This window comes from Cryptomeria japonica, chromosome 4, assembly GCF_030272615.1.
Source record: "Cryptomeria japonica chromosome 4, Sugi_1.0, whole genome shotgun sequence".
NCBI lineage: Eukaryota > Viridiplantae > Streptophyta > Pinopsida > Cupressales > Cupressaceae > Cryptomeria > Cryptomeria japonica.
Window position 1 is genome coordinate 762275466 of NC_081408.1, and position 22474 is coordinate 762297939.

Here is a 22474-nt window from a genome sequence, read left to right on the forward strand (position 1 = left end):
TGTTTTTATGCGCATGCTTTGTGTTTGGTTCAATGTACACATTCTCAGCAAAATCGGTAACACAGAGAGAGAGAGAGAGAGAGAGAGAGAGAGAGAGAGAGAGAGAGAGAGAGAGAGAGAGAGAGAGAGAGAGAGAGAGATGCAATATCTGAATTTCCTATTTCAAAGCAGCCACCTATTCCCTCACCTTAAGATTTTCAGCATTATATGATTCCAGGTAATACAAGAGGAATGCTATCTGTATTGCAATGCCTGTTGGTGCAAGGTAGTTAAGCATTTCAGTAGATTAGAATCACAAGAATTCCCTTACAGATCCCTAGGAGTATTTGGTCATTTGGCAGCCTACATTGAGGTAATTACGTCTTTGGCAAATTGCACATCAAAGCTCAAATGGATCATCTGTTGAAGTTGTAGAGTATAAAGCCCTCATGTGGCACAAGTATGTGCAAATCATTAAGTCTTGAGGTGCAAGCCATGCAACATGTGTTCGTGCCTGCACAATTTTAAAGTCTTGCAAAGTCTTTCCTTAGGAGGGAAGCATATTAATTTGGAGTTGTGTAGATGCCACATGTCACTCTATTGTACTGTTTTGCTTTTGCTAAGTTATAAGATGGTTTTTGTGGATTATGGGCTACAAGTAAGTTGGAAATCATCAAGTGTCATCTCCTTGCAGTCTTCAAATTGGGATATTAATCAAGTGTTAACAGAAGTTAGTCAACAAGGTGTCAATTGATGGGTGGAGTCAAATGCTCAAAGGTGGGTCACACCAAGGTCTTGTTATGCTTTTAGAAGTTTGGAAGATTACTAATAATCTGCTAAATTGATTTCCGGACGTCCGTAGTTTTAGATTAATTAAAGTAAGACTTTGTCACGTGTTTGTGGGTGGTTGTCATTCCAATAGTTAACATGTAGAGTTTTGAGAGATTGCCATCTTGATCAAGAATTAATTTGACAATCTCTTGATGACTTTTGATTGCTTTAGAGTGATACCAATGGGTGATGCCATGTGTCCCTCAGATGTTTGAAGAATTCTAGCGAAGTGCATGGAAGTGCAAAGCATAGAAGCATAGTTACAAGACTAGGTTTGAGCAAGCTGATTTTTGACTATGAGCTGGGGAAATTGAAAAACCATGAAATATAAAGACTTTTTTAACAATTTAAAGCTTTTACTATGCACTTTTCAATAAATCAACTTTAAAGGCATAATAAGATTATCAATTAGAAGCTACTTTGATCACATATACAAGTATACATCAATCAAATGTGTATAAAAGTGGACTTGAGTTGAAGGAAACAATATTTTTAAATATACAACACTTGTGTATTATAATAATTATGGTATCAAAGGCACAAATCACTTGGAGACATGAAATGGTAGAGAGGATCGTGTATCATTTGACCTAGCATTTGTAGTTCAATGTGGGTCATTTGCATATATCTTAGACAAGTCTATAAATGTTGCTACAATCATGGGAGCATTAAGTAGGACAGGGATTGACTTGGCAAAACAAAAGAATAAATGTGATTCAATTACTTGGGATTTGATTGGGACAAGTCAAAAGAATGAAAAATGTTAACTTTTTCCATTTGACATGGCTTGAAATGGCCTTATTTTTTTCTTTTTAAAACTAGAGAAAAATAGTGTCTTTCATGGGGGGTCGAGAGCAGAGCCCTTGAGTGTGGTTGAGGGGCAGTACGTTTGCTACCAAGCCCAAATTAAGCCTTTGAGACCACATAGACCTTGTGCCATTTTTCACAATTTAATTGCTTTTAACCAAGCTCCTAGAGTTCTCCAAAACTTAAAAGATGTGTTTTAAAGCCAAATAGTAGTAATTAGGCCCTACATTTGTTGGTTATCGTTTCATTGGATTGTATTTTTAGTTTTAGTTCACTTTTTTTCTCTCTTGTTTGTGCTTGTAAATGAAATGAGTATTATTTTGAAATGTTAAAGATTGTTTTACTTGTTTTGGGTTGAAGCATTTTGACTTAGTTTGGCTTCTTATAAATTTTCTATTTGGTTGTCATGGCCAATTTTGTTGACAAGATTCAATGATTCTAACTAGTTTGGTACCAGATTCTTGAGATTTTGGACCTCATTTTGTTTAGTTTGCTTTGGGACTTGCTATATATATTGTGTGAATGAACTCAAGTCTCAATTTTTTTGGTATATCCATGTATCAAACCCTTGTAGCTAAACTCAAACCCAACCCCAAACCAAATACTCATCATAACAAGGTTCGTATAAATGGTTGGTTCTTTCTTTTGGTTTATGTATTGCCCCTGATATTGTGAGGTTGACATATAATGTATCGAGGCTATTCATGGATACATATGTTGTAGTCAATGTAGATATTATATTCGTTTTCAATGCTACATTGGATGAATATCTAACCCATTTAAAAACAAGTCTTCTAGTTGTTGAAGGAAAAACAATCTTTGGGCAATATGAAGAAGTGCAACTTTGGGAACCAATCCACGATACATTTGGGGCATCTGGTTGGAATCTAATTAATAGTTGATTCAATGAAAAAATAAAGCTATTACTGATTCGCCCATGCCTAAGAGCGACACATAAAAAAGGAGCTGTTTAGGCAATTCAATATGTGAGGAAATTCATTTTTCATTCTCTGCAATAGGAGCACATGTGCATGCCATTGCAGCAAGTTTTTTTCATTAGGGAAGTAACATATTGGTGTTTTGATTCTTTGATGTGTAAAATCCTCTATGTGCCAATGTTTGCTCTTCCTAAATTTGCAGCAACCATTTGGAGTGAAAATGGATGTGAGTATTCAATGGGAACATTTTATAGCAAGGAGGTAAGCCAACTTTTAGCGTTATAAAGTATTTCGAAAATTATAAGATATTATTATATATTTGTGAGAAGTCTTCCTCTAGTACAAGCCACTAAGAAATGAAAGCATTATTTGTCGGGCAAGGTTTAGTTGTTCATAAACTTATTTGTTAGCACAAAATAAATTGTAGGAAGCAAAACATTACAAGCTGATGAAATTTTTTCAACAATTCCATTTGGTCATGACATGCTTGAGGGAAGCATGAACATGATGGTGTATATGCTATAAAGGTGATTTGGAAAATATCTCAGGTCATCCAAGTGGAAGTTTTGGGTAGATTTCCAAGTATTTTTGAAAATCTATTATTTCATTTTTTGTCTTCGTGCTTTGCATTTTTTGAGGCCTTTTAAAGCAGAATCTAGTGTTGCAAAAGTTGGAACTTTAGTATGCTATGCTCCAACATGGATTAATTAGTTGATGACTATTTACTCTTATCTAGTGAAATTATTTACATACAATGATTGAAACTAAGAGAATATACCAGATAGAGTAACAAGATAACACAATAGAAGATTTATTCAAAAGAGGTTTTGTACATGCATGTAGATCAAGGAAGCTTGGATCAAAATCAGACTGTTTTGCCTGACTATGAGAAACATATTTAAAGTACTTGGAAGCTACCAAATAGAACACAATCATCAACAACCAACTCCTAGCAATTACCCTCAAGCTACAAGCCAACAAATGATTAACAAATGTTCAGGCACAAGCATTATGAAAAAGCATAATATGCTAATTTTGTAGACTACTCCATCACCCTCGTTCTCCCCCACAAAAAAGGATAAAGAGAAAAGAAAAGTTGGATTCCTATCTGACAAGCATAGAATAATACAGATCATGCGATACCAAGGAAATGTTACCTGGAATCCATAGATTAGGGAGTAATCCCCTTCTTAAGCCAGGGAAATCTATATCAATTGCATCTTCTGATGCAAAGTGAGACTCTGTCAGTGCAACCCTTGATTCTTTGATGTTCAGTGCTGTTGTAATGAAACAATACCTCCCTGCTTCCCATGTCTGGTTCACATCAATTGAAAATTTGAAGAGCTCAAGATGAGTTCTTTATTATCTCTCACAGGTATGAATATCCAAGATTTGAGAGACCAAGACCAAGGAACTAGCATGGTTGTCCTTAGAAACAACTGTTGGACCCTCGCAGCACTATTAAGTATTAACTGGTATCTACACGTTCCAAAGACCTTGAGCTTTTGTGAGTTCTCTTAGTGTTTCTTTTGTTGGATGAATTGTCCATTGCTTATTTGACCAAAAAAGCCTAACAAAGTCATTTTCCAATGTAAATATGTTGCTACATAAAATTCTATAGCTTCATTTTAATTCTTGTACTCTTCAACTAGGAAGAAAACTGTTGTCTTCAATGGCAACATCTCGAGTGTTTGTTGAATCCTGCTGTGAAGAGATGTTTGTTTTCAATTCTGCATTTCTATCAACAAAAAATGGTAGCCTGCCTGGAAGCACTAAATCTTTGTTTATTAAATTCCATGCTGTTTCTATAAATCAAAATGTTGAATTCCTTGCAGATTTAGCACATTGTTTTTTAAGAGTTTTTCCTCACAACCATCGAGGATAAATCCTTGCAAAAGTGGGTGCTGAAGAGAATTCTATATAAAACTTCATTGTTCCACATGGACGCGTGCCCTGCCCCCCAGAAATCTTGGTGTTTTGGGGATGGGGGCGTCTTCGGGACATGGGGATGTACCATCACTATCCCACCACCTTCGCTGGTGCCTTGGGGATGCCACTGAGATAGAGGGGACATGTGAACATTTTCAAGACATCCTGGGGATGGCCAAATGAAATTTCATGTAGCTTGATCTCCTTATTATAAGGAGATGATAGCAATGGTGGGAAGGGGAGGACCATCATATGTGCCACTAGGGGAGACAAAATTGAGGACTAGAATCTTGGATAAGAAGTTTTCCAAGAGTGTGTTAATGGAGAAAATGAAGGAATTTTGGGTGCAAAGTGGATGCAATATAGTCATGGATGGGTGGATGCACATTAGTTACTGTCCACCCATCAATATCATGGTTATATGTACAAAGGGCTCATATTTTTTGAAGGTAGTTGATTGTTCAAGGCATCACAAACATGCTGATTTTCAATTCATATCTTCAAGGATGCTATTGAGGAGGTTGGGCCACAAAATGGGTCCAAGTAGTGACAAAATACAGTCGATGTGTGCAAAGTTGCAGGGAAATTGATTGAGGCAACTTATAGACATATTTGGTGGATTCCTTGTGTGCATGCTATGAACAATACACTCAAGGACATGGGAAGGATTGATTGGATCAACCAGTGGTCAATGCTTCTAGAGATGTGCTGTTTTTTTTTGCAATGGCCATGCTTCACTTGCGCTCTTCAAGAGCTTATCTAAGGACTTCTTGAAACCTATTGAGACTAGATATGTATCCTATTTCATTCTCTTTGAGAGAATGCTTGTTTTGCAAAAGGCATGGAATGGAATCGATGGCCCAAGTCCAAGACAGAGTAGGGGAGGAGGGTGAAGGATGTAGTGAAGAGTGATACTTTTTGGCTAAGTCACAGGGTTTGCCGAATTTCATGCATGGAATTCGAATTCTGGTGAACTTCAAACTTTTATGTAAAATTTGTTAAAATTGGCTTAGTATTCGTACCATAAAAAGTTTGGTATCTTTTGTATTAAAATATATTTTTGGAAAGCATTTTTCAACTTTTGAGTTATTTTTTTGATAAAAGAATATGGATTCACAACAGAGAAATACAGAAGGCATGAAGAGCTTTGTTCAAAATCATGGAGCTTTTTTAATTCATTCCAAATGAATCGTGAGCATATTTTTGGAATGCAAATATCTTTGAGTTGAAGGTAGTGTTGTGACGTATTCACACATTGCCCCATTGCAAATGGGGAACCCCACTTTTTGCTTTCTCGGTCTTTGCTATTAGTCTTTGCATCGAAGGGATTGAATTTCTCAAGTATCTAGAGGGTCATCATGTCAGGTTGGTCTCCTAAGTGGAGTGAAGTAAGCCATCAAGCATGTGGCAAGATTGATTCATGGGTGAAAGACTTGAGGATTGAACAAATTGAGCAAAGTTAGGTGAAAGGACTAAGTCAAGAGTCTTTCCTAAGGATGCGTACCTTGCTCCCTCGCTAGAGAGAAATTTGCCCAAGTACCTTGACCTCGTACCTTGCTAAGGACATAGACTCTTGTACCTTGCAATGGTCCTAGAGTGAACTTGTTTCATGCCCTTCCTAAGGTCCTAGAGCGAACTTGTTTCATGTTCTTGCTAAGGTCCTAGAGTGAACTTGTTTCATGTCCTTCCAGAGGTCCTAGAGCGAAACTTCCATGTCTTGTCCTTGCCACATGTCCCTACCAAGGTCCTAGAGCGAATTATTTCCAATTGATGTACCCCCCGAAAGTCCAAGAGCGATTTTCAAGTCTTGTCCTTGGAGAGGACACAGAGCGATTTTCATTCTTGTTTCATGTCCTTCCAAAGGGTCAAGATCGAATTCCTTCACAAGGTTGTGTACTTCCCGAAAGTCCTAGAGCGAATTTCATTTTTGAGTCCTGTCCTTCCAAAAGACAACGGATTTTTTTACCTTGACCCTATCCTTCCAAAGGACATAGAGCAAATTTTTGCTAAGGTCATGTATGTACCTTGCTGATGGTTTAGAGCGAAATTTTTATCAGGACATGTCCTTCCAAGGGTCCTAGAGTGAATTTCAACTCATGTCCTTCCAAGGGACCTAGAGCGAATTTCTTATCTTGACCTTGTCCTTGCTAAGGACATGGAGCGAACTTCCCATCTTGACCTTGTCCTTGCTAAGGATAGAGAGCAATTTTCACCTCCAAGTGGCGTAACTTGCTAAGGGTCCAGAGCGAATTCTTCTTCAAATGATGTACCAAGCAAAGATCAAAAAACAAATTTGTCCAAGTAAAGATCAAAAGCGATAATTTTGTTTACCAAGGTCATGTCCTTCCAAGGGACATAGAGCGATTTTCATTTTAGGTCCTGTCCTTCCAAGGGACATAGAGTGATTTTCATTTTAGGTCCTGTCCTTCCAAGGGACATTGAGCGAAATTTTCATTTTAGGTCCTATCCTTCCAAGGGACATTGAGTGAATTTTCATTTTAGGTCCTGTCCTTCCAAAGGACAGAGAGCAAATTCTGTTTTAGGACTTGTCCTTGCCAAGGTTAGAGAGCGAAATTCTTGTCAAGAGTCTTGTCCTTCCAAGGGTCCTAGAGCGAATCATGTGTGTACCAGGGTACCCTGCCAAGGACCCAAAGCAAAATTCCCAAAGGCAAGCATTTTGGCACCAAACCTTATTCAAATTCAAATTGCTGAGAGGAAGAAGTCTGATCTGTTAAGTCGGCCAGCATCTATGAAGACAATTTATTTTTTGTTTGCATTAAACCAAGTCAGCCTTATACCCAAGAGTCACATCTTTACCCTAAATCACATTTATAAGAGAGGTCAAAAGGATCATTTTAACATCAACTCAAAACACAATTCCTCTCTAAGAGCGAAACTTGTCAGCAGGCCAGCAAATCACTCCAGTAGGACAGCGAACTTCATCAAGCATCAGCTATTCTCAATCAGCATAAAAGGCGGATCTTATCATTAAATGCAGATCTGGTCTTTTGGAGGAGACAAATTTGTCATTTGAAGATCAGGTTGAAGCAAATTTGCTCAGCAAAGGAGCCTATCATACAGCGAATTCATCTTAGGACAGCCCAGATTTGCCCTAGGACATTAAGATTGCATCCCAAACAGTGAGCTCATTGATTATTGTCAGTCCTTTGATCAGATTTAGAAAGAAATATCGAAGGTTAGATCAAGCTGTATATCTTGTGTGTTTGATGTGCAATTGTTCATTTTGCAGGAGGTAAGGAGAGAGATCAAATGGGCCAGGTTGAAGGAAGATCGGAAGAAGGAACTCAAGGAGAAAATTTCAACACCAAGGTCAAGATACAAGGAAGACCTCTTCAAGAAGCTTCATCAGCATCAAGAACACCTCCAGTGCATGAAGAAGATTCAAAATGCTAAACACCTGCAAGCAGTAGAGCGGGATATCTTCAAGGTTCTCATTCTATCACATTGACATGGAGAGATCATAAGATGGCAAAGGGGAGATCATACAACCATCACAAGGCAAGGTATACAAGCAAGGATTGAAGGAATGACTTGACCATGACAAATACTTCCTTTCATCACTATGCAAGATCAAGAGGAAACTTCATCAGCAAACACTCGAGCATGAAGGAAGGATAACATACATAGTGGAAGAATGTTTGACAATCTTCCACATTGAAAAGATACATTCAATCCAAGAATCGAAGTCAGTACATTGAAAAGATACATTCAACCAAGTGCATCATCCACTCAAGGTACATCATGAGCAAGAGAAAGACAACCAAGGTCATCACAAGACCTACATCGAGCATGATTGAAGAAGCAGATAGTTTCAGAAGAGTTAATCAAAGTCTGCTTCTCATCATCATCATCATTGCTGAAACTGGATAATGTTGAGTATCAAGAGATATTGCTCAACACTCTTTTCATGATCATGAATCAAACAAGTCTACAAGTGCAAGATTGAGGTACACAAACTCCAATGTAACTACCTTCAATATCTAACGGTCCACATTCTTTGAATGTAAGTTTCTCATTGGCAAAGGAGAGTAACCCTAATTAGGGTTTAATTGCAAAATCTTGGCCATTAATGGAGATTCAATCCTGGCCATTCATTGTAAATGAGCTCTCTATATAAAGTTCAAACTCTTCATCTGTAAAGGTTAATAGCAATAGCGAATAGACTAGCTAATAGTGCTAGAATAGGAAATAGAGTAGTGAATATAACTAAGATGATAGATGGATTAGAGTAGGGTAGGCGGAGAAGGCAGAAATTGTTGCCTAAGTTGTAAATGAACTCCATTTTCATTGAAGTTATGGTGAAGTGTGTTGTTTCTTTACAATGTGCATGGTTTCTTGTTGGATCTTCATCTTAGATGATAAATAAATTAGATTGAATGGAAGAATTTGGTGAATATATTCATGTGGAATCCGCCTAGTCCATACCACTAGCCTCTTACTGATTGTAAGTGTGCCTTGCGTGGTCAACTGGAATGATATGAGCTTAATTTCTAATCGTTCTACACTCATTGCTTATGCATTAACTTGAATGGCGATCAATGTTTGATGGTATTGATTCGAACATCTTTGAAACGTTCTTAGAAGATTGCACTGAGCTTGTGTTAAATTGCTCAAGTTGATGGTGAGACCTTGCTCGGTAGGATTCCATCTAATCATTTATCCATCTTCTTACATTCTTAGGATTAGAATAGACTCTCTCAACCATTCATCTTTTGCCATTTTTTTCAAACTCAAGTTAGTTTAGGATCTAAAAGCATCACCATATTACAACATCAGATGATCTAAGTCTAGCAAATCAAGCATTCAAGCATTCAAATGTAAGTCCCCTTGTGATTCCAGCATAATCACATCAACCAACTAAGCTTATCCACACAGTGACCCTACATTCATGAACCTTGGAGTCTACTCGAATGATCCTTAAGCTAATCTTCAGCATCCGAGATATTTTGTTCAAGAGAGGATAAGATACTTATGGTATTTTATTCTGTGTTGGCATATGCCTAAAAAACATATCAATAGGTAGAAAGGGCATGTTTCAAATTTTTGTGGAATGGAGATCGAGCCATTGCTAAGAGCAAAGCATCATTGATTCGTCAAGTTTTGTTGCATGGTCGCCAGTGGCCGTCCAAATACTTCCATTCTTCTGCAGTGATCCTTCGGCTCCTGCATGCCTTTCTTTCTAGTTCTCTCGAGTCGTGACCTTTTCCATAGCCATTGGGCATCCAAGCAGGCAGATTTTATTTGAGGGTTTTTTCCCTATTATTTATTTCTTTCATAGTTTTTCTTTTATCAATATGATTATATCAAGTATTTAAATTTTTAACGATAGATGTTCATAATGTCAAATCTTATTTATTTAACATTTATATCTTATATTATTTTTTCAAGGTTTTTAAAATATTTTCATCTATAAAATTTAATGATGTATTATAATTTTTTAATAATATATGTTTATAACATTACAAATGTCAAGTATTGTTTAGGTTAAATTAAATTGCTATTTAAAAATGTATCATTAACTATAGTTAAATTTAATATTGGTATAGTTTATTTTTATAGCTTTTTTTTTTAATATTACCATTTAAAACATTAAATTGTCATATTTTAAAATAGTCAATTTAGATTTTAAACTATTTATATATAAAATTTAACAAATAAATTAAGAATTTAACATATTTAAAGTAAATATAACAATTATTTTAAATTTAACACATTTATATAAGGCAAATTTAATGTTGAATTTTTTTTCAAATTTTTTACTCTTGCCGAATTTCATCCGAACTTTATTGTGGCGGAACTCGAACTCGAATCTGAACCTTGTGACTTAGCTTTTTGGGGTGATGCAAAATATAGTTTATCATTACTCTAGTTTTCTAGGTCATTAGATGTCGGGATGTTGATGCAATTGACCTTGCTGAGTTGTATGAGTGCATTGATAGTATACTTGACCAAATGAGGGCTGTCATGCAAGAGAAGAACTGCACATTAGCATTTTATAGTGGGCACATTCAGCCAATTATTCATTGGAGATGGGAGAATCTCAACATTCCCTTGCACATGGCTACCTCATTGAATACCAAGTGGCACAAGCATAGGTCTGGTAGAGTTACACCCATGCATGATGCTGAGTTGAAGGCAGGGTTCTTTAGGGCCATTGTAAAGATGTAAGATCTTGTAGAGGCTAGCCTCATTCATACGGAGTGGATACAATTTGCCACTCTTAGGGGTTATTCTAAGGTGGCCAAGATGGATATGGCAATTATGGCATAGGAGGACCCAATTTTTGTGGTGGAATTTCCATAGACTGATTTCTTTAAGTATCACTCTAGCCATTCAATTGGTATCTTAGGTTTCTAGTTTTTTAGCTTCTGAGAGGAATTGGTCTACTTATAACTTCATCCACTCTCTTAAGAGGAACATACTTCCTCTAGAAGAGAAAAGTAGCTTGTAGTTACACATAGTGCTTCATGTCTCATTGACTGCAAGATGCTTCTGGACAAAGAGATTCCGTTAGCATGGTGGGATGTAGAGCCAGAGGAGCTAGCATGGATTGATAAGGATGCTAGAGTTAGAGTGGCAGGGCTGGTTGATATTAATTTGGTGGAGCTTGACCATGTGGAGTTTAGCAGTTTTATTGATGAAGAGTTTGGGGATGATTAGAGGCCTCACCTCACTACATTTTTTTATTTCGACATCATTGTACTCATTGTAATCATCTTTATTGAATCTTGAATATGATATAAATTTCAAATTTTACATTTGCATTGTTCAATTTTAAATTGTTAATGTTGAATGTTTGCTTCAAATTTTAGTAGTATTCAAGTATTTTTGTATTTAGTATTTACTATTTTACTACTTTGCCAAAGTTTCATTTGAAAAATCAAAATTGTAATTCTTTTACATCTTTTTATAACTACTTTTTCAAGCAATATATGTATGTTAGTGCCACCCCCTGCCGTCGTCCCCTTGCCCTCCCCAAATTTAGGTCATCGGTCCCCCCCCTCCTAGAAGCCCGTCCCCATCCCCCCCGTTAGGAAATTTCGTGGAACTATAATTTATTAATAAATATTGTTTGTTTGTAAACATTTGAGTATCTTATTTGCAGGTTCTTGGTGAGAAGGTTGGGGTGGAAACACTCCAAATCTCCAAAAGCTAGCCCTTTTGAATTTTGTCTCAATCTTGTAGTGCTTTTGGCTGTGAACTATTCACACAAATAAGTATAATAAATTGACTCAACAATGCCTCAATGACTTAGTTTTTGTGGAATACAACCTTTTTTTTAACACAAGAAAGGTGGAATAAAAATCAAAGCAGTTTATTGATTTTTGAGATTGATCTTTATTGTGATCGGACCATGTGATGAGCCCTCCTTGTTTATAGAGGATGACATTGCTAATTTCGAGGGGTAAGCTATGAAGAATGACAAATATGACTGCAGTAGGAGAGATTGGATTATTATGGGATGATATTGATGTGGTTGGGGAGGAGTCATTGCCATCTAGTAGCAGGGTGGAGCTACAGTTTAGTGCATGGAATAGACCCTCTCTACCCTCCAAATTTTCACTAGAATGGGGAAGAGGAAATTGTAAAAACTTGTAATTTTGCTTAGATGTGCAATTTATGATGATTTTAAAGACAATCATTGTAAATTCATAATAGTTATCAACTAGCTAATGTGTCAACATGATGATGCGATTTTGTTCTACATTTGTATTAAAATCTAATAGAAACACTTCCCTATGGCTTTTAAGATTCATTTGATACATCTTGTAACTGAATCTTGCAAAAAAATAATGTTTTTAAATAAATTTAATAACTTTTTCAAGTTGCCAAGTCAGAAATCTTTGGCCTACAGAGTCTAAGTCTGCGAATTATGCATTTCACTACAAAAGCTTCCTTTGTCTAGAGGGGTCTCCATGAACTCTATAGATTCAGTTGTTTCTTCCAAGGAGTGGATTCAATCAGCAGGATCAGCACATTCTTCTTCAAGAAGAGGGAGTTGCTTGGCAACTTTGTCTGACTTTTCCTCTGCATGCTCCCAAATGTTCATGTTTGGTTGAACACGTTCATGTTTTCTTGCCTGACTATGACTATGACTGACTCCAATTCACACTTTTGGCTTTGGCTTTGGCTTTTGCCTTTGTTCCAACTAATAGAATTTTGGAGTCAGCTGCTTTCTGCAACCTTCTCCTTCACTCTTCTTCCACCAATCAAAAGGATCATTTGATTTCACAATTTGCCTCTTGATTACGCCCTGATCTTTGCCTTATTCTTGAAGAATCTAACTTAAATGCATTACAGTTGCCTTGTTCTTGAAAAATCCAACTTAAATGCATTATAGGCAAAGGTACTAATGTTTTAGCTTGTGAAGTTATTATTTTCTTACAATAATCAAAACCAATAGAACAACCAGATAGAGTAACTGAAGATAACACAATAGAAGCTTTATTCAAAAGACTTCTTGTGCATTCATGTAGATCAGGGAAACTTGGATAAAAATAAGAGTGCTTTCCCTTAGTACGAGAAACATATTTAAAGTGCCTGGTGGTTGTCAAATTGAACACAACTATTGACAACCACTTACACCAAACTACAAATGATTACCCACAAGCTGACAAATGATTGAAAAATGGTCAGGTATAAACATACTAACAAAACATAGTAAGTTTAGTTTATGGGCTATAATGACTTGATTTTTTTAATTCAAATATCTGTATTTTTCATTGATAGTAGTGGGTGCTACACTGTGGTAGCATGTACATTGGTACTGTAGAAAGATTTTGTAGCAGTTACGTAGGTGCTATGTAAAATCCTCTCAGCAATTGAAGAAACTAGAGTTGTTGTCACAGGCATAAATGCATTCAATTTGGTTTGATGAGCTTGGGAAGCATTAGTATCACACTGAGCATGAAGTTGAAAATTAAATCTGTTCTTGCATTTGCTAGTATCTTGAGATGGAAGCAAGGTGTGTGGCTGCAAGAGAACCAGATTTCTGAGCAACTGAATGTAAATGATAGCATGCAGGTGCTGAAAGGACACAGATTCCAGAACATTTTGGTGTTGAATGGTCATGGTCTGCTGGTTGTGCACAAGTTGTTCACATGAATTGGGTTCCGTGTGACTGTTGCTTTAGCATGGCACCAGCTGGTGTAGGGGCTTTGCTGGTCAACATTTTGACAGATTTTATTGTCCTAATCAGCCATTATGATTGCTTGAAGACACTCTGGTCATGATTATTTGAGTACACTGCCTAGGTGGAGCAAAGATGTGAAAAATAATTGAATCAATAACTGAATGATATTGAATTAATAATGAATATACAAGCGTATATAAAGGAATTACAAGACGGTGTTCTAAAAAGAACGAACTGGGAATCTAAAGCTTCAACATGAAGCTAAAACACTTAAAGTGCTAAATAAATCTAAAAGCTAAAATCTAAAAAGCAGACCATGCGTTCTTCTAAAAGAAGCAATAGTTTCACTTGACGAACTAAAAAGCAAAAAGCTAAATGACCATTAATAAAAAGAATTAAATATAACTGAATAAAATATAATTAAATATTTTAATACCCTCCCTTAATGGTCATTCTATCTACTACACCAAGTTGCCCATTAAATTTGACAAACTTTGTGGGGCTCAGAGACTTGGTCAGGATATTTGTAGTCTAATCCTCTGTTGGAATCTACTGCAATATCACTGATCCATCTTCAACATGCTTGCGGATGAAATGACAGTGAAGCTCCACATGCTTGGTCCGCTCATGGAAGTCTTGATTTTTGGCTAATTTCAAAACCCCTTGATTACCACAAATCAAGAGAGTAGGTTTTGGTTGAGACATTTGCATGTTTGCAAGCATTCTACATAACCAAATTGCCTCACATGCTGCCTTAACAATTCCTTGATACTCTGCTTGAGTCGAGGAAAGAGCTATTGCCTATTGTTTCTTGCTGGTCTATGTGATTGCACTTGTGCCCAAGCTGAAAACATACCCAAAAGTTGACTTTCTCTCATCAACACAACCTACCCAATTTGAGTCTGTGTAACCAACCAGCCTAGGATCTTTGCTTCAGCTCTACAAAATGCCAAAATCAGGAGTGCCTTTCACATACCTTAGCACATGCTTCATTGCAACCCAATGTTCAGCTTTTGGGCTGACATGAAGCGAGAAATATAGCTCACAACATAACTGATGTCAAGTCTAGTGGTGGTGTGATAGATGAGGCTGCCCACTAGTTGCCTGAATGAAGATTCATCCACCACAGGTGAATCTGATTTGGTTGATAATTTAAGCCCTATCTCCATAGGTGTAGATGTAGGTTTGTAATCTTGCATCCAAAATTTATCCAACAGGCTATTGGCGTACTTTGACTGAGAAATGAATATGGGTATGATTTTGCCAAACCTCTACACCAAGACAATAATGGAGAAGTCCCAAATCTGTCATATCAAAATTCTTGCACAAATTTTGTTTGACTCGCTTGAGCAAATGTGCTGCACTGCCAGTAATGATGAGATCATCAACATAAATGACTAGAAATAGAATATCATCACCAGTTTCCTTGACATACAAATTGGGATGGGAAGGACTCATCTAAGAGTCTTAATCAATCAAGTACTTACCAATTTTTATGCACCATGCACGAGGAGCCTGTTTGAGGCCATAGAGTGCTTTGACTAGTCTACATACCTGGTGTTCTTACCGACAACCTTGAAACTTGGAGGCTTCATCATGTAGACTTCTTCCTACAAATCACCATTGAGGAAGGCACTCTTGATGTCCTTTTGATGGACTTTCCATCCAAACTGAGCTGAGAGAGTGAGGACAAGCCGAATGGTACTCATCTTGGCTGTGGGAGCAAATGTCTCCTCATAGTTGATGCCCTCCTTTTGTGAAAACCCTTTTGCTTCTAATCGAGCCTTGTACTTATCAAGGGTTCCATCAGCTTTATACTTGACTTTAAACACCCATTTGCAGCCAATGGGCTTCTTCCCTTGAGGAAGATCGGACAATACCCAAGTGTTGTTTTTTAGAAGACTATGTTGCTCAGCTGCCATAGCTTGTTCCCACTCAGGTACACCTTTAGCCTCTAAATATGTCTGAGGCTCATAAATATTGTGAATGTTGGCTATAAGAGCAAAATTAATTGTGTTTTGCTTGCTCTTGCCTCTAGCTGATCTACTTTCAATGATTTCATCATCATAAAATCACCAATGGTCTTGGCCCACCACTCAGGCCAGAGAGTAGAAGTACCAAAATTTGTTGCAAGATGAAGAAGATTACTTGGAATATCTGGAGCAACCTCATCTGGATGTGGATCCGGATGGTCCTCAGGAAAGTCAGGTGGCGTAATGTCATGTCTAGGAGACCCCACAATTGTAGAGTCAATTGCATCTCGCCCATCAGATGGAGCTGAGGGAAGGTGAACACCCATACTTGTAGCCTTTGGAGGCTAATCCTCAGTGCTCAAAACAAGAGAAGGCGGCTGAAAAGGCCCTCGTTCTTCATCCTACATCTCGACTGAATATAAGACGATCAATGTCTATATCAATCAACCGATAAGCCTTATGGTTGTCACTGTAGTTGGTGAGCATCAATTTCTAACTCTTGGAATGTAGTTTGATGCGCTTGGCATTTGGAATCCAAACATAAGCTGTAGAGCCAAAAACTTTGAGACTGATTTTGGGCTTCCTGCCAGACCAAGCTTCCTCTAGAGTCATCTTCTTAATGGCCTTTGTGGGAGATCGGTTCAGAAGATAGACTGCAGTGAAGACCGCTTCCGCCCAAACTTTCTCTAGAACATTTCTATGCTCCAACATAGATCGAGCCATCTCAGTGATTGTATGGTTCTTGCGCTCAACAACACCGTTCTATTGAGGGGTGTAAGGTGTAGTAAGTTGATGCTTAATGCCATGTGATGTACAAAAGTTGGTGAAATTTGTAGAACAAAATTGCCCTCCATTGTTAGACCGAAGAGTGACTATTTGGCAACTAGACTCTTTTTCCACTAAGGCCTTAAACTTCTGAAACGTGGTGAACACCTTTGATTTCTGCTTGAGAAAATACACCCACATGCGTTTGCTGAAATCATTAACAAACAATAGAAAATACTCCATTGACTGATGGAGTGTTTATGGGACTACAGATATTCGCATGAACGAGTTGCAAGACCTTGGATGCTCTCCAAGCATTTCCATTGGAAAATGGAGTCTTATATTGCTTCTAGCTTGACAAGCTCCACAAACTCCACGATTCTAAGTTTGAGTCTCAGGTAATCCAACAATTAGATCCTCCTGAACCAACTGAGAGAGATAGTGAACATTCACGTGCCCATATCATTGATGCCAAAGAGAGCTGCCATGGTGAGCTCTTGAGAACCACTAGAATCAACAAGTCTATAAAGACCATGATCTTCAATGCCAACAACAACTGTAGTGTGAGTCTCCCAGTCAACAATGTTGCACTTGTGCTAACCAAAGATGACATCCAGCTGTGGTGAATACCGCATAATTTGACTGACTAACAATAGATTGAGCTTCATACCAGGTATAAAGTATACATTGAGGAATATCAAATCCCTCCCACGAGATGAAATCTGAACGTTGCCCTTGCCAACAACAATATACTTTTTGCCTCCTCCAAAGATCACTGAATCAGTGAAAGGCATGTACTCTGCAAACCAATCTTGACGATGTGTGAAATGCCAAGAGGCTCTAGAGTCAATGTACCAGGCTGATGATTGCACATCATCAGATGGGCTTTGGGCTATGGACGCATAGAACGCAGATTCCTTCTGATCAAGATGCGTGGTAGAATATGCCTTCTGCTTGGACCCTCCCTGTTTGGACTGTTGGGATGCTATCAACTTTTGGCAATCTTTCACCAAATGGCCAAATTGATGACAGTAGTTACACTGTAAGCTTTTCTTCTTCGAAGACTGCTGAGGTTGATCTTGACCTTGTCCTTTTTGCTGGAAGGACTGATCTTTACCTTTGTTCTTATCCGAAGCTATGGCTACGAAGGCTTGTTCAGTGGACAAACTAACGTTGTTTCCAAACTGTTGCTTCCATTGATCCTGTTGGAGAAGCTTGTTGCAAAGATTAGGAAACTTCAGGTCAACACTAGTAGAATTGATATTGAGCGTATCAATGAAATGCTCGTAGGATTTGGGAAGGCATTTTAGCGTGATCACTACCATATCTTCTTCAGCCATGGTGCGGCCAGTACCTTGCACTGGTGATAACTTGATAAGCATGATAGCCTCTCGAGTGCATTCATCAAATTTATCCTGATCTGCACTTGATGCTGTAGGACAAGTAGCCTTGCCCAAAAAAATCTGATCAAAGCAATGGTACTAAAAAATGTTAAGCATGTGCTATTTCTAGGTGTTGTAGTTGCGGCCGTTGAACTTATGGCTGTGTTCCAACATGATGTTGGTCAAAGATGCCATCACGGAAACTGAGGTTGAACAAGGTCAACTTAGTGAAGGCACAAAAAACGAGAGAAGAATTTGACTAAAAATCAGAATAGAAGCAGCTGCACAAAGAATTTGAAACCCTGGAGTGGAATTCGAGGCACAAATCCTAATGCGTGAATTTTGAGGTTTGTTGAAAAACACAAATTAAAATTTCTTGCAAATTTGAACCTTGAAATTTTTCTGAAAAAAAAAATCGTAAAAAACCCTAGGTTGGAATGTGAGCCAAAAAATTGCGAAACCCTCACAGGAAAAATTGGCACAGAAAAAGACTGCCGTCGCTTCTGAAAATCGTGAAAAAAAAACACAAAAAACAAAGCACCAAAAAGAAATTGCGGAAAGAATCCACGAAAAGATATGGAAATCGTGCCTAGATGCAACAGGAAGAAATCACAAAAATTGCAATGTGCAGCAGAGAAAAGATAAATCGCACCAAGGAAAAAGTAGACATGAAAAAATCGTGGGTGTGTTGAACGTGAGAGTTACCTCCCCTCGGTAGAGAAAAGAACCACCCCCAAAATATGCAAAAAAACGCAGATGCATAGGAAACAATATCGTGTGAAAATGCTCGACAGGAGATAGAGATGAACAAAACATTTAGATGCCGCCACAGAACCCTCGAAAAATTCGAACCTCAGAAAGCTTGCAAAAGAAATCCACGAAAGCCCTAGACGAAAATCTCAAAACCAGAAGACCAGCGATTTTTAAAAAAAAACTCAAAAAAGACTTCGAAAAATTAATTACTGAACAAAATTCCTTTCGAAAAATTTTAGAATAAAAATTCCAATTTTTTTATTTCCATGCTTTGATACCATGAAAAATGATTGAATCGATAATCGAATGATATTGAATTAATAACGAATATACAAGTGTATATAAAGGAATTACAAGACAATGTTCTAGAAAGAACAAACAGTTAATCTAAAGCTTCAACGTGAAGCTAAAACACTTAAGTGCTAAATAAAGCTAAAAGCTAAAATCTAAAAAGCAAACTATGCGCTCTTATAAAAGAAGCAATAGTTTCACTTAACGAACTAAAAAGCAAAAAGCTAAATGATCATTAATAAAAGAATTAAATATAACTGAATAAAATATAATTAAAATTTTTAATAAGATGAAAGGAATATAAGTCATTCGGGTTCAGTCTGATGGCAGCAATTGCAGACTTTTGATGGTGGTTTATTTTTAATTTGCAGGTTCAATGCCCAAAGGAAGGAAAAAGTATCTGAAGCCATCATTTTGGCCTGAGACTGACAGAAGTTTCATTGGTTATATTCACATCTGCTGAATTAGAGGCAACACAGCAGTTTCAACTCCCCAAGGTGGAAGAGTGTGAAGAGTTGTTATTTGGAAGCAAAAAGTCATCAGATGGAAACAGGAGACAAGAAAACAAGTGTTGGAAAACCGATCTTTAAAAATGGTTTTGTAATAATGAGAAGGGGTGGGGGACTTCATAGGAAGAAAAGAAAGGAAAAGAGCAGCGTGCTCTTGAAGAGAAGAAAGCAGAAGACACTTCAAGAAGAAAAGAGCATCAAAGAGAAAAGGAAATTGTGGTAAAGCATTGCTGTGTCAAATCTACCTGTAGATACCTGTAGCACTTTCTGCAGCTGCACTTAATGTGAACTGCTGCTGCTTGTAAGAGTTTCCACAGGAATTTCTATAGCTGTGTATGGTATAATTTGTAGCAGACTGTAGCAATTTGTTTGCAGCAACAAATTATCAGCCTGAAATGTTTGTTTTGTAGCAGTGATGTTTATCTATAGCATGTTTATAAAAAAGTCTGAATTTATTCAATGAATTCTGTGTTGAATTTGGGTCCACTAAGAGAACCTGGGACATGGCTACAAGGATGGATAGTATGTAATTATTAATTGATCCCCTATCCTTGCCTGCATCAAAACGTGGTGCCATGAAATCTGGTGGTGTTGGTCTGCCTTTCATTTCTTTGTATTACTACAATATGCTATTAGCTCAAATATTCATTTGCTGCTAGGTCTTTCAAGACACCTTTTTTGATGCTGACATAGTCCATGTTGGACTGAATTATAAATTGTATACGCTCTTTTCCTTGGTGATATTATAAAGCTTGAAAAAAAATTTAGTATATTCATTCTGTTTCTTCCTCTGCAGATTCTGGAAAAAGCAGTTAAACATTGCAAAAGATGCTCGAAGAGTGGATATTCTTTGCTATCGTCTCTCTCTGAGCCAAAGGCTTCTCAATGGAACTGATCAGTTTAAAGAGCTCCATGACATTGTGCTGAAAGCAGTAAGAAAACTCGAAGAGGAGGTTGGACCTATAAATGGGGTATCTTCAAAGATGGCTCGAGGCATTGTTAGCAGGCTTTCTTCAGGATTTGAAGTGCAGAAACTTTGTGCAAAGGCTATTGAGAAAGCTGAAACTTTGCTTTCGAGCATCTCTCCATCAGATTCCAGAAGTAAGATCATTTTTTAGTGTTCAGCATGCAGTGTCATTTTCCTATTGCTTGTTTATTTGGTAGTTTTCTTTCTCATCTGTACATTCTTTTCTTTCAGCCACATTATGCTGTAGAAGTTTGTTTATGAGAACAATTTTGTGTCTTGCATGTTGTCCATTAAGGACTTATGTGGAGAGTAAATTAACTGTTGAATTTTGGATGCTTAGAATGGAATTGTGATCTGATTTTTTGTTTGTTGCAGTAGAGAAACCATTGCCTGCAGCTTGCAGAGTGCATTTTGAAGATGTTACACCAACATCTCTTCTAGTGTCACTCAAGGAAATTGATCTGGATTCATCAGAAGGTGTTGTTTATAAATTGTGGCACCGTAAGAGTAGAGAATCGAACTTTCCCAGGGATCTTACTTGTATTTTGCCTAGAACTCAAATGCGTGCTCTAATTTCAGATCTTCAGCCTTGCACAGAATATGCCTTCAAGATTGTTGCATATACAGATAAAGGAGACATAGGCCAAACTGAGGCTAAATGCTTCACCAAAAGTGTGGAGGTGTTCCGCAGGAATCGTGAATCAAGCATGATCAAAGGAGTCTCTAAGAAGTGTGGAAATTTGGGGATGGAGGACTTCACCTCCATCAGTGTAGAAGGTGCACGTGAAAACCAATCAAATGAAGATGCCTCTAGTTTCAGGGTCAGGGACCTCGGCAAGATTTGGCGTACGGCTTGGGCTCAGGAATGTGAAGCTAATGATGCATTTGATTCATCTGAGAGGAATATTCATGCTGACCAGTTTGGTTATGAAGAAAAAGATGAGGCTTGTGATTCAGATAAACAATTTGCCTCTGATGATAGTAAGAGAAATGGTAGTCCAACATCACCTTTGGAGGTATCCAGAGATGACCAAATTGGCTGTAACTTGGTTCAAGTTGCAGAACCTGAAGATGACCAGGAAGAAGCAGTTTCTGTTTTAGATGATGAAAGGTTGATGGCAGGAATAGGTTTAGTGAAAATGTCACATGATCGCCAAGGATCAACAAAAGATTTGAAAAAATTAAAAAATGGATGTTGGGTAAACAAATCATCAAAGAGGAAACGTGAAAACCTTTCTAAGGTTACTTCACAGAAATCTATAAATAGTGAACAGAAGCAATTGGCTCTACATGAGATGGACCTTGTGCCTTTGGATTGTTCATATCCTGTTTTCCCTGTTAACAAATGCAAAGCAGAGTATCAAAGAACGGGAAGGTTTAGAAATCCTTACGCAAATTCAAATGGAAATGACTCAGGAAACTGGGCTGTGCAACCAATCATGGGAGCCCCTGCAGTCGAGTCACAAACTGGTTTCTCCAGGAAAAGGTCTCTGAATGCTTATGACAATTTGCATGCTTATGATGGGGTTTTGCCAAATGGTAGTCGAGTACCATCATCAGATCCACTTGATTGCCTTGAAAAAGATTTTGAATCTAGTGTGAAAATCATTCGCTGGCTTGAATGTGAAGGTCATATTAAGGAAGAATTCAGAAAGAAATTACTTACGTGGTTCAGCTTGCGGTCTACAGCTCAGGAGCGGAGGATAATCTATGCATTTATCAACACTTTGCTTGATGACCCAACTAGTTTGGCTGAACAGTTGGTTGACACTTTCTTGGAAATTAGTTCCAATAAGAAGCCGCAATTCAACAATGGGTTTTGTACCAAACTGTGGCATTGATTATGATGGACCAATGGAATAGCAGATTGATTCAGATACCTTAATTTTTCATCATTGATGTAATTTCAATCCTATTGATGAGATTGATCTTCTTTGTACAGTATTTATATCATCTCTATAATATACGATTCATTCAACTTCTCCTGATATTCTGGAATTGAGTTGGTAAAAATCACCTACTATTAATTTAATTCACATGGTTGGATTAAGAACATATCAGATACGGACATGGAGAAGAACTGTTACTTCATCTGTGCACTTTCATTTATGGTTTTCCCATGTCAGCCTTCAACCTTGACTTCTATCATTCATCCATAATTTTTTTCAGTCCTAAACTGTTGTCTCTAGCCTGATA

The 22474-nt window shown here is 37.6% G+C and overlaps 1 protein-coding gene across 2 annotated transcripts in view; it reads left to right on the plus strand.

Annotated features, from left to right (window-relative positions):
• The window catches only part of LOC131061616 (VIN3-like protein 2), a 67784-nt gene extending 45518 nt beyond the window's left edge, over positions 1 to 22266 (plus strand). Inside the window, exons 3-4 of one of the 2 annotated variants that reach the window (XM_057995391.2) lie at positions 20108 to 20412; positions 20657 to 22266. In XM_057995391.2, the coding sequence (XP_057851374.2) occupies positions 20108 to 20412; positions 20657 to 22119 (1768 nt within the window). In that variant the 3' untranslated portion in view covers positions 22120 to 22266. Of the gene's footprint in view, positions 1 to 20107; positions 20413 to 20653 lie in introns of both variants that reach the window. The other variant, XM_057995390.2, reaches the window with a different exon arrangement.
• The last annotated feature ends 208 nt before the right edge of the window (positions 22267 to 22474 follow it).